This window comes from Chelonoidis abingdonii, chromosome 10 (assembly GCF_003597395.2).
Source record: "Chelonoidis abingdonii isolate Lonesome George chromosome 10, CheloAbing_2.0, whole genome shotgun sequence".
Classification (NCBI taxonomy): domain Eukaryota; kingdom Metazoa; phylum Chordata; order Testudines; family Testudinidae; genus Chelonoidis; species Chelonoidis abingdonii.
The window spans coordinates 23,343,352-23,355,880 of record NC_133778.1 but is presented as its reverse complement, the minus strand read 5'-3'; the positions used below and the strand labels follow the sequence as shown (position 1 = coordinate 23,355,880).

At 39.3% G+C, this 12,529-nt stretch overlaps 1 protein-coding gene and 1 pseudogene across 1 annotated transcript in view; both read left to right on the top strand.

Moving 5' to 3' along the window:
- The window catches only part of HSPE1 (heat shock protein family E (Hsp10) member 1), a 33,816-nt gene extending 22,069 nt beyond the window's left edge, over positions 1-11,747 (top strand). The window contains exons 3-9 of the mRNA XM_032803598.2: positions 1,061-1,123; positions 1,680-1,780; positions 3,655-3,697; positions 3,977-4,063; positions 8,913-8,992; positions 9,988-10,099; positions 11,286-11,747. Of these exons, the coding sequence (XP_032659489.1) occupies positions 1,061-1,123; positions 1,680-1,780; positions 3,655-3,697; positions 3,977-4,063; positions 8,913-8,992; positions 9,988-10,099; positions 11,286-11,417 (618 nt within the window). The 3' untranslated portion in view covers positions 11,418-11,747. The remainder of the gene's footprint in view (positions 1-1,060; positions 1,124-1,679; positions 1,781-3,654; positions 3,698-3,976; positions 4,064-8,912; positions 8,993-9,987; positions 10,100-11,285) is intronic.
- LOC116838439 (U2 spliceosomal RNA) lies at positions 5,576-5,752 on the top strand (annotated as a pseudogene).
- Positions 11,748-12,529: the final 782 nt, after the last annotated feature.

The window sequence follows — 12,529 nt, the reverse complement described above, 5'->3', positions numbered from 1 at the left end:
GGGGCCGCTCCGGCCCCGTGCGGGGCTGGGCGGTGCGGCCGCAGCGGGCTCTGGGCCCTGGTCGCCTGTCAGGGACCCGGGCTTGGGCTGTCACCGGAGCCGGGCCGCTCTGGGCTGTCCCGCGCCCGGCTGGCGCTGCTCTCCGGGGGCCTCACCCGGGGTGGGGAGCCCCCCTGCCGGGCTGGTGGGGATGAGTCTGCTCCGGTTTTAGCCTTGTCAGCTAGGAAAGGGGTTTTCTCCACGGGGATTGGCCGGGAGCCCCCCTCCCAGGGCAGCACCTACATGTTCGGGAGTGTCGGGTCATAAGAAAGAGTCGCTGAATGTTAGTGACTCCAGCTAACGTAATCTTACATTTACGTGCCTCTTTTCATCCTGATCGCGTGAGTGTGTATGAACTACTTCACCAGCCAGGGGCAGGCAGCCACCTCTGAGGTGAAATTTGACGCCTTTTTAACGGCATCTAATGATGTTACATGATGGTTTAGGATGAAAGTGAGCAAAACATTCAATCAGAAGCAATCAGGCAAGATATTTGGTAGGATGAAAGAATAATAAAGTGTCTTGGCTGAGTTAGGCCAACACCCCATTATAACGACCCAGAGTGCTGCTGGAAGTACCACATTACTCCTATCTTGCTGGTCACTTGTGAAATCACTTTAATATCACTTCCTTCAGAACCCTGGACTTCTTTTTGGGGTCTTCAAGTGTTAACCAGGTCTGACTCTTCTTAGCAAATGAGAGATGACATTTCCAGTATTACAAGTCAAGCAAAGCTTTAGCTTTAATTTTAAGATATGAATAACTTCGTGGTAGCTCCTTTTATTGTAAGTTTCATATTTTGGTTTTCAGGAGGGTAAGCATCAGTCCCCTATAGTCCTTTGCAACTTTGCTTCCTCTCTTTCTAGATGTAGTTTTCCTGTTTGCTGAAACTGTAAAGGTTATTTTTCTACAACCTGTTGAAGTTTCCTGATATTAAGCATTCAGAGTTTGCTGCAAATGTCATGCTATCTTTTCCACCCTTTATTAAACTGGGTTAAGTTTGGTGTTTTTTTTTCCATAGGATTTTTACAATTGGCCTGATGAATCCTTTGAAGAAATGGATAGCACACTAGCTGTTCAACAGGTATTTTTTGTTCTAATAAATATTTTTTCATATGTATAAGTTTAGTCACCCAAATCTTGTGACTTTTGGCAAGATGTGAGCAACAGGGCACATTCTCTTCTTGGTTGTGATATAGTTATTCAAAAATAATTTCGTAATTCCATAGAGAAATAGAAATCGGTGTACTGGTTAATACAGTAATTTTGTGTGTAGAAATCACTAGAATCCTGGTTTCCGGTTTCACCAGTTGAACAGGTTTTATTGCTACCTGGTAAAACTCTGCTCCTCTTACCATTTCTCATGCAGGGAAGACATGTTTTTCACACACTGTATTTTGGGGACATTTGCTTTGTTCCTTCTCCACCTATTGCTACTTTCTTTTTTTTTTTGGTCCTCTTACTTTGGTCCATCAACACAGCTGTTCAATTCCAGCTAGACTAAAGAAATAAGTAGCTGTTATCCTTACTGTAATAGCTAGTAAGTATATATCCAAGTAGCTAGAGTTGTGGCACAGTCCTAAATATGGAGTCTTACTATCTTAAAACAATTTTCAGAAATTATTACTTTTTCTTCTCAGTATATCCAACAAAACATAAGAGCAGACTGTTCTAACATTGACAAAATCCTGGAGCCTCCTGAAGGGCAGGATGAAGGTGTATGGAAGTATGAACATTTACGGTAAGAATTCATGCTTTGTCAAAATGTAGAATCAGAAATCTCACCGCACTGATTAGCAGTAGTAATGAATCATAATAGTCTGACTCTTATAGACTCTAAATATTTTTGTTTATAACTGTTTTTTTAAAAAAAACCTACAAGAGCAAAACTTTGTACTATTAAACATTTTAGAATTATGTATTAGTAAGAGATTTGTAGTCTTAACAATGGAATTTATTTGCTCCTTTTCTGATTACCAAATTCATTGTTGTGAGGATTCCCTTAAACTCCCTTTTGCTTTTAAAAATTTGTGATGTCAACATACATGTGTTTAAAATAAGACAGACAAACTTCTAGAATTGGACTGCAAAGATTTATATCAGTGTGGACTGAAAGGACAGCCATGAGTTTCCACAGCGCCTCCCCCACTCAATCTCATTAACTCAGTGGTCCCCAACCTTTTCGTCTAACAGGCGCCAGAAAGACCGTGGCGGCGGTGGAGCATCTGCCGAAATGCCGCCAAATTTCTGCGGCATTTCGGTGGCGACGCCTCTTGATGATGTTGCCGGCAAGTGACATCATCGAGAGGTGTTGCCTCCAAAATGCCGCAGAAATTTGGCGGCATTTCGGCAGATGCTCCACCGCTGGCCAGGACGCGGGCGCATTTAGATGCCCTCGCGGGCACCATGGCACCCACAGGCACTGTGTTGGGGACCCCTGCATTAACTCCTTACTTTCACTTACTAAAATATGAATATTGTAATCTTTAGATGCTCTCCAGAATAGCCTTTAGCTATGAGGCTGGTTTTTAACAAACTGTTAAGAAAATATTTTTTGTAGTAAACATGTTCTCCATTTTTATTTCAGTCACTATCAGAGAAATTGTGACAGTTTTTCTGGCTTTCTCTTTGTCTATTAGCTGTTACATTACATTGGTTAAGCTGGCTACCTAGATGCCTTTTATGTCTACAAACTGTCCTTGTTACTGAAAGTGTTTGTTTTATTATCGTACAGAATCAATGTTCTGCTCACTGATATTTCCACCCTTATTCTGCTTTGAGACTTAAGCTCTTAAGTGCCTATATTTCTTTTGAAAATGGGACTTAGATGCCTAAGTTAGTCACTTCTGAAAATTTTACACTGCTTCCTCCAAAGCATTAAATCTTCTCTAAACTGTCTGCTAGTGTGTGCTTGAGAGTGAGGCAATCAGCAGCTTTCACACATAACCTCACTGCATTACACCTCAACTCAGGCTGGCTTAAAGAAAGGTACTCCTGAAGGTCTCAGTAGTCATCTCTTGAGCATTTGGGGATGGCAGTAAAGCCACAGAATTGGACTTTCAGGGTATAGCATAGATGGGTTTGATCAGTTTGCATCTTATGATCTGTGTTTCTTCAGTGCATGTTTAAGGGATTTTACTATTTTTTTCTTAAACATGAATTGATATCAAAGGCAAATTTGTAAAATGTAGATTTTCCTAGGGGAGAAAATATATTCCTAGTGTCAGCTATCGGAATGCTATTCAGTTTATCCTTTTTGACAAAGGAGAAAACTCAAATATAGTTGTATGAGTTCCTCTGAATGAATAATAAATTAAATTTTTCTGACTTTTCTTTTTGTATTCCTGTCATCTTATAGTCTCCTTTTGTTTTTTTCCTTGTATATTCTACAGATATGTTCAAAGATTCTAAATTTGTCATAGATGCTGAGATTTTGAACCATATTTTTTACATTTGATCTCATTCCTCTTCTGCTTTCTACACCCCAGAAGAAACCAATGTAATTTTTAAAACCACTAGAGATGCATAAAACCATTAGTGTTTATGACAAGTTATTTGCGTTAAAATGTTTCCATTAGGGAAACTGTTTTAATAATGATATATTTAAATTTCTAGACAATTCTGTCTCGAGCTCAATGGACTTGCTGTCAAGCTTCAGGTAACTCTTTTCTTGTTCTCTAATTTTTGTGTCAGAGACTAGGTTGTTTTTGTATTTTTAAATGTAATATTAGCTCACAAAGCTTTGCAAACTTTTAGCTCACATATTTTTAGTCACCGTGACTTTAGGTACATAGTTTTAGGATTCCAGAAGACTTTAGTTGATCAAGTAGCTTTAAAATCTTTTTCTGATTTTAAAGAATTGAGTTAAATTATTAATAATGATCAAATCTTGCTTTCTCTGTTTGGTATTTTATTAACTGAACAACTGTTTCAACAGAGTGAATGCCACCCAGATACATGCACTCAGATGACAGCAACTGAACAATGGATTTTTCTTTGTGCAGCCCATAAAACTCCTAAAGAGGTAAGGAGGGTAGTTTTTGAAATATATCTGTGAAGGCTCATATTTTCTTCAGGGATCCATGCACAGAAGGGGCCATCTGTGCATATCTTGTCTTAATCAAATGCAAGGGCTATGTGGGAATGCGACTTTCATAGCAGTACTCCCTGCTTGCTTCTCACATCTTCCATAGTGACTCATAGGAGGCTGAAGAGCAGGGAACCAGCTGCTCCCTGTAACAGTCTCATGCAGATCCCTACTTCCCCCTCACCTTTTGTGTGGGAATCTGGAAGAATACTCCCTGTTTGCTTCTCACGTCTTCCACAGTGACTCATAGGAGGCTGAAGAGCAGGGAACCAGCTGCTCTCCGTAACAGTCTCATGCAGATCCCTACTTCCCCCTCACCTTTTGTGTGGGAATCTGGAAGAGTAATATAGCTTTAATCTGTATTAAATTTTCTCTGGTCACCTCAATAGTTGTTTGTGTCCAATCAGATATCAGGAATGGCAATATACAAAAACCTGTAGGAGAGCACTTCAACCTCCCTGGCCACACTATAGCAGACCTTAAGGTGGCCATCCTGCAGCAAAAAAACTTCAGGACCAGACTTCAAAGAGAAACTGCTGAGCTTCAGTTCATCTGCAAATTTGACACCATCAGCTCTGGACTAAACAAAGACTGTGAATGGCTTGCCAATTACAGAACCAGTTTCTCCTCCCTTGGTTTTCACACCTCTACTGCTAGAACAGGGCCCCATCCTCCCTGATTGAACTAACCTCGTTATCTCTAGCTTGCTTGCTAGCATATATATACCTGCCCCTGGAAATTTCCACTACCTGCGTCTGACGAAGTGGGTATTCACCCACGAAAGCTCACGCTCCAAAACGTCTGTTAGTCTATAAGGTGCCACAGGATTCTCTGCTGCTTTAGCCATGGAGACTGCTCTTTCTTCTCAGCCCTGGAGAAAGTTCCCTTTTAGGGGAGGGTTGAAGAACTCAGGTGGGATGGTTTGGGGATGGTTGCTGTGCCATTGCATTCGCTGCTGTACAGAGCAATAAAAATACCTGTTCCATAGCTAGAAGTTCAGCATATTTCACCAGAAATACACCTCTACCCTAATATAACGTGACTCAATATAATATGAATTTGGATATAACGCAGTAAAGCAGTGCTACGGGTGGGGTGGAGGTGGCGACGCAGTGCGCTCCAGCGGATCAAAGCAAGTTGTATATAATGCGGTTTCACCTATAACACGGTAAGATTTTTTGGCTCCCGAGGACAGCGTTATATCGGGGTAGAGGTGTAATGTGCACTTGCGGGGGGGGGGAGTGGAAAGGCATAATAAGCACATGATGACACCTTCCCTTTGAAGTAAGTGAAGAAAGAAGTTTGAGGGAGGTGGGAAACAAACTTTCTCAACCAGAAATGGAATTGAAAGTGAATATCCAAAATCAGAAAAAGGAACCATCCCGAATCTTGGTTAGTGTTTTCAGCAGAGGTAGCGTTCCATATTTTGTTTTCCTTTCTTCACTGAAACTGACTTCTCGGCTCTTTAGAGCTCAGATCAAGTGTAGTACCTGTTCTTATCAGTTTAATATCTGTTATTTCCTTTATTTGAGAACTGTGTATTAAATTGATTTTTGAAAGAGGGGGTTGGAATAGGAGCTTGCTCTGTCCACCTCATGCATTGGCTGGCATTGCAGTGTTCTTAATAATTGGAAAGTAGTGAAATGGCCAGGCTAAAACTGAATGAAATGTTACATGAATTTACTTCTTATTTTCTGTGTCCTCAAGCTAACAGTGTTTGTCATCTAAAATTCAGTACAGAATAATTATGGGGTATTGATGAAAGGAGAAGGGAAATTGATATTTTGCTACTCCTTCATGGGTGTTGATGTGTTTCACATGTCCAGACTAGTGTGTTAGCGTGGAATATTTGTCACTCAGTCAGTGAGATCTATCTTTAACCCTGCATGATTAAAACAGTTAAGTATAGGGATTTTAAATTTTCCATGGCTTGGTCTGCTACAGCACAGACCAAGGGCTGGTTCCTTCTAGTATGTTGACAGGCACAATGATGACCAGTCACCGCCAGGATTTTCACACGCTCCAGCTCTTTCTCTGCTTTTCCAGTTTGTCCTGCCTCATTCTGAACATAAGAACGGCCGTACTAGGTCACACCAAAGGTCCGTCTAGCCAATATCCTGTCTGCTGACAATGGCCAATGCCAGGTGCCCCAGAGGGATTGAACCTAACAGGCAATGATCAAGTGATCTCTCTCCTGCCATCTATCTCCATTCTCTGACAAACAGAGGCTACGGACACCATTTCTTACCCGTCCTGGCTAATAGCCATTTATGGACTTAACCACCATGAAATTATCCAGTTCTCTTTTAAATGCTGTTATAGTCCCAGCCTTCACAACCTCCTCAGGTAAGGAGTTCCACAAGTTGTCTGTGTGCTGCGTGAAGAAGAACTTCCTTTTATTTGTTTTAAACCTGCTGCCTATTAATTTCATTTGTGACCCCTAGTTCTTGTATTTGGGAATAAGTAAATAACTTTTCCTTATCACTTTCTCCACATCACTCATGATTTTAATATACCTCTATCATATCCCCCCTAGTCACTCTTCCAAGCTGAGAGTCCTAGCCTCTTTATCTTTCCTCATATGGGACCCTCTCCAAACCCTAATCATTTTAGTTGCCCTTTTCTGACACTTTTTTTAGTGCCAGTATATCTTTTTGAGATGAGGAGACACATCTATACGCAATGTGCGCGTACCATCGATTATATAAGGGCAATAATATATTCTCAGTCTTATTCTCGACCCCCTTTTCAATAATTCTAACATCCTGTTTGCTTTTTTGACTGACTCTGCACACTGCGTGGACATCTTCAGAGAACTATCCCGATGACTCCAAGATCTTTTTCCTGACTCGTTGTAGCTAAATTAGCCCCATCATATTGTGTATATATAGTTGGGGTTATTTTTTCAATGTAATTACTTTACATTTATCCATATTAAATTTCATTTGCATTTTGTTGCCCACACTTAGTTTTGTGAGATATTTTTGAAGTTCTTCATGGGCTGCTTTGTCTTAACTATCCTGAGCAGTTTAGTTTCGTCTGCAAACTTTGCCACTTCACTGTTTACCCCTTTCCAGATCATTTATGAATAAGTTGAATAGGATTGGTCTGAGGACTGCTTTGGGAACACCATAGTTACCCTCTCCATTCTGAGAATTTACCATAATTCCTACCTTTTGTTCCCTGTCTTTTAACCAGTTCTCAATCCATGAAAGGACTTCCCTTTTATCCCTTGACAGCTTAATTTACATAAGAGCCTTTGGTGAGGTACCTTGTCAAAGGCTTTCTGGAATCTAACTACATTATGTCCACTGGATCCCTTGTCCACATGTTTGTTGACCCTTCAAAGAACTCTAATAGATTAGCAAGACACGATTTCCCTTTAAGAAACCATGTTGACTATTGCTCAGGTTGTTTTTCTATGTGTCTGACAATTTTATTCTTTACTATTGTTCAACTAATTTGCCCGGTACTGACATTGACTTACCGGTCTGTAATTGCCGGGATCACGCTAGATCCTTTTTAATATATTGGCGTTACATTAGCTAACGTCAGTCATTGGGTACAGAAGCCAATTTAAAGGACAGGTTTCACACTTAGTTACTAGTTGTGCAACTTCACATTTGAGTTCTTTCAGAACTCTTGGGTGAATGCTATCTGGTCCGGTGACTTGTTAATGTTGAGTTTATCAATTAATTCAAAACCTCCTTTAGTGGACTTCAGTCTGTGACAGTTCCTCAGATCTGTCACATACAAAGCCGGCTCAGTTGGGAATCTCCCTAACATCTTCAGCCATGAAGACTGAAGCAATGAATCCATTTAGTTTCTCCGCAATGACTTTATCGTCTTTAAGCGCTCCTTTTGTATCTCGATCATCCAGGGGCCACTGGTTGTTTAGCAGGCTTCCTGCTTCTGAGTGTACTTAAAAAACATTTTTTGTTATACCTTTGGAGTTTTGGCTAGCCGTTCTTCAACTCCTCTTTGGCTTTTCTTATTCACTCTTGCTTAATTTAGCAGTGTTTATGCTCCTTTCTATTTGCCTCACTAGGATTTGACTTCCACTTTTTAAAGGAAGTCTTTTTATCTCTCACTGCTTCTTTTACATGGTTGTTAAGCCATGTGGCTCTTTTTTAGTTCTTTACTGTTTTAATTTGGGGTTACATTGAAGTTGGGCCTCTATTATGGTGTCTTTAAAAAGCGCCCATGCAGCTTGCAGGGATTTCACTTTAGTCACTGTACTTTAAACTTCTGTTCAACTAACTCCCTCATTTTTGCATAGTTCCCCTTTTGAATTAAATGCCACAGTATTGGGCTGTTGAGATGTTCTTCCCACACAGGGATGTTGAATGCTTATTGTATTATGGTCACTATTTCAAGCGGTCCTGTAATAGTTATAGTCCATGGTCTGCCTCGTGACTGAGCGCATGGAGCCCAAACTAACTTGTAGGTGGTGGGATGAACTTTTTTTTTGGCAGTGGTCTTCCATTATAGAACTTCTGTCATGTCAGTTGCTAAAGAAGACTTAATTAGAACATCTACTCCTGTGCATATGCCCGATTGCCAAAAAACCAATCTCCTGAAATAATGCAATCGGGTACTTGGAGCTATAATTAAAATAACATGGGAGGCAGAGACAGCAATTTTGAATTCCAGAAGTTTTACAGAGTTTTTATAAGGGTTTGAGTAAACTTCCCCCAGATGAGAGCTATGTGATGTATCAGACAATTCTGTGTGAAATATTGTGTGATGCAGTTTCATATCTGTTTTCCCCCCTAATGTTTTTTAGTGTCCTGCTATAGACTACACCAGGCACACACTTGATGGAGCTGCATGTCTTCTGAATAGCAATAAATATTTCCCCAGCAGGTAAAACTCTTAGAAGTATTATCTTTAACTTCTTTATTTTTGGGGGGGGGGGGGGGGGGAGATTTACATTCAGAAAATCTTGTTCATAGGTGGAACAAATCTGAAACAGTGTTTGGTAATGCAAATGGTTTTTCATTTATCTAATAGAATAAATTACTGTATTGTTCATATGTAGTATTACAGAATATGATGAAAAATACTAAATGTGGCAGCATATCCACAATTCCTGTTGTTGTTAAGTATGGGAAGAGGTCCTGCTTTTAGTGCTGCTCTGCCACCAGCTTGTTAGAGGTAAAACAGAGGTGTCTAAGGGACTATATTACCAATCCAACTTAATCAAGTTGGGTTTTCCAGTGTGGTCTAGGTCTCCAGTGGGGAAAATCCCACTTCAAAGGAGGGAGGGGGTTGTGGTGGCTCAAGGTAGTGCTAGACCTGCTGTGCTGGGAAACCCACACCAAACTAGTGCAGTCCCAAAAGTGGACACCACTGACTGCAAAGAGGCCTGGCTAAGGACATGCACTGATTCAGTTTCTCAGGTAGTCTCCATGCCAATTTATGGAACCCTGGATGGAAAAGTACAAGCTGAGTTTTCTGGGGAAGAGCCTCCATGGAGCACAGTGGTCCTGCTGGGGAAGGAGTGTGCAGTTTGCATCCCTCTGTGCTAGAAATGGGAAATCTAGCCCCTTCCAGATTAATTTAAAAAACTGTATGTGGGAAGAAGCCAGTGTTTCTGCAATCAAAATATGAAGTTTTAAATGTGCAGAATGAGCCAACTTAATATTTTTATTAAATTCTTTCAAGAATAATGATTACAGAATTTAAATGTTATCAGTCATCTACAAAACCTAACTTTTGGAATTTCATGTGGGATCAGTTCATCCAATATAAACAACTAAAACTAAATACACAGGCACACATGTGCATGTTTCATATCTGTATTCAGCTTGTAGATTTGTAAAACTGAGTACTGTATAACATTTGACTTATGCTTACAGGGTTAGCATAAAGGAATCCTCTGTAGCCAAACTAGGGTCAGTGTGCCGTAGGATTTACAGAATATTTTCCCATGCGTATTTTCATCATCGGCAGATATTTGATGAATATGAAGTAAGTAACTGAGTACTTTGCATTTACTTTCATTAGTGCATTTACTAAAGTGATGCCAAGCGTTATTCTTCTGCAGTTGTTACATATTTTCTTCTCTTAACACTTTCACTACACAGACCTCCTTAGCAAGCAAGGTACAGTTCAAAATAGATTACAAGTATGTGAGAATTGTGTGAAGTTTCATGTGAATGACTTTAGTCTTCAAACTAAGCAATTTCATGTGTACTTTTTTAATCCTGTTTATTATAGTTCTCAATTGGGTAGAAGTTCACTATATAGAAGCAGAAAGCTTTACAAGAACTTTAATACCATCAGTTCAGTGACCCTTGTTATGAAAATTGCTTGCCTTTGAGTGTTACAGGAAACCCTTAGGATTATTATCATTGAAAGTAGAGAAATTTTTTCAGTTTACTTGATGCATTTGACAGCACTTTTGTGTACAGTCAGTTACTTGATTGTGTATATCTTTCACACAGTAGTGGAGGAAACATTAACAGTTGGGAAGTGTGATGGTAAAGCCTCAGAATCAGAGGACTCGGGCATGTGTATTACCTGGAACTATTTTATTTTTTTTTAACTGACTAAATTTTAGGTCAGGAAGGGAGCTTAGAGATGTGAATGGCAGTAAAAACAAGGGTAAGGACTAGTATGGGGAGGAGCACAGTGAGTACACGTACTACTGGAGCCTGTGGACTGTAGTAGCAGCTAAAGACTGACTCAGCTTACTGTTTAGTTGGGGGGGGGGGTGGCGGGGGAGGGATTTAATTACCACAGGTGCCTATATACAGCTTTCGTTAGGGCTTTGCATAGTGGACCAGGATTTAGTTGACACAGAATTGCTTATCTGATTTCATGCTTGGTATAGTGGAACTTGAATATATTCCTATTCAGGTGCTTTAACATTGAGTTATGAAAATAAAGATTAAATAGGTGCTTGTGACTACTCTTATGAATATAAAAGGGGGAAATAAAACTATTTTACTAATAGATTCCTTGTGGTGGTATTATTTAGATGTAAACCATACAATGTTCCTAAAAGTTACAATACCAAGGGGACAATTTATTTATGCTCCAGGATTTTTATGATACATTTCCCACAATTCACTTTGAAATATTCACTTCTCATGTATGTCATAATGCATTTTATTTTACATTGGAATTTAAATATTTTTTTTTCCATCCTCAGAATGAAACCTTTTTGTGTCACCGGTTCACTAAATTTGTGATGAAATATAATTTGATGTCCAAGGATAACCTGATTGTACCAATTTTGGAAGAGGAGGTGCAGAATTCAGTGTCTGGGGAAAGTGAGGCATGATGGGAATTGTGGTACAGAAAGCAACTGTACTAAACACACAATTGACATTATGTACTGTATATATCATTTTAGACACTTCAATCATGTATCATTATAGCTTTGTTTAGTATACTTTTGTATGCTGTGTGCATTGCCTTTTAATATGGGAAATACTTTAAGTTATTCATGAACTGTATATTCATCAATGTGGCACTCATGGTTTTTAAATAAAATTAGTATTATCTGTTTATAATACCTGTTAATAAAAGAATTACAGTTGTGTAAAATTGCTGCTAAACAATCATTGGATCACAGTCCTCAAATGTGTCTGATTAAAAAAGATAAGTGAGACTAAGGTTTCACACAAGCCATTTTCTAATGAAATAGCAACATTAGCCTTAGTTCTGAGTTTAATATATACCTTAAATTTAGAATCCTGCAGGAAGGTCCTTGTAATGTAGCTTATTCCTAGTTTTAGCTCTTACTTTTTTTTTTTTTAAAAGAACTCATTTGTTTCTAAGTTTTACTTCTGCTTTTGGGTGTGCGTATATAGTATTAACTATTCTTGTATGTGTATAGCCAACTATTAAACACAACTACAGTATTAGTTAATACCAAAAGGATAACTTTACTATGCTTCCAAAAGTATATTTTTGATCTATACGAGAGACAGTTCTGTACTTTCTGGACTTACCTTTCTGTAACAGTGGTGGCCTGTATACATCATGGAAGTGATGTGTTGAGCTTAAGGGAAGGAAAGATTATTTTTTTCTTATGAAAATCCTCCACTTTCATTCCTCCCATGACTTCTCAAAAGAATAGCAGTGGCTGAAAATAACCTTTCCTCTTGGCTATAGTAAGGTACTTAGTGGTTTTATACCTGTGCATATCTATAGTAACTGCTTACAGATTATACCTCAGTGTTCATATTACACTACAGAACAATGTACTAGCATAGTCTTGTTTATTGTCTCAGCAAAAAAATTGAACTCTAGCCTTGCAATACTTTTGATTCATGTTGAGAGTATGATTAACAATGTGCTTTCATCCATTCACCTGGATGGTATCCACTCTGAGATGAAATACACAGTTGGAGTTGTTTGCAGATTTGCAATAACTCACAAGTTCCATGA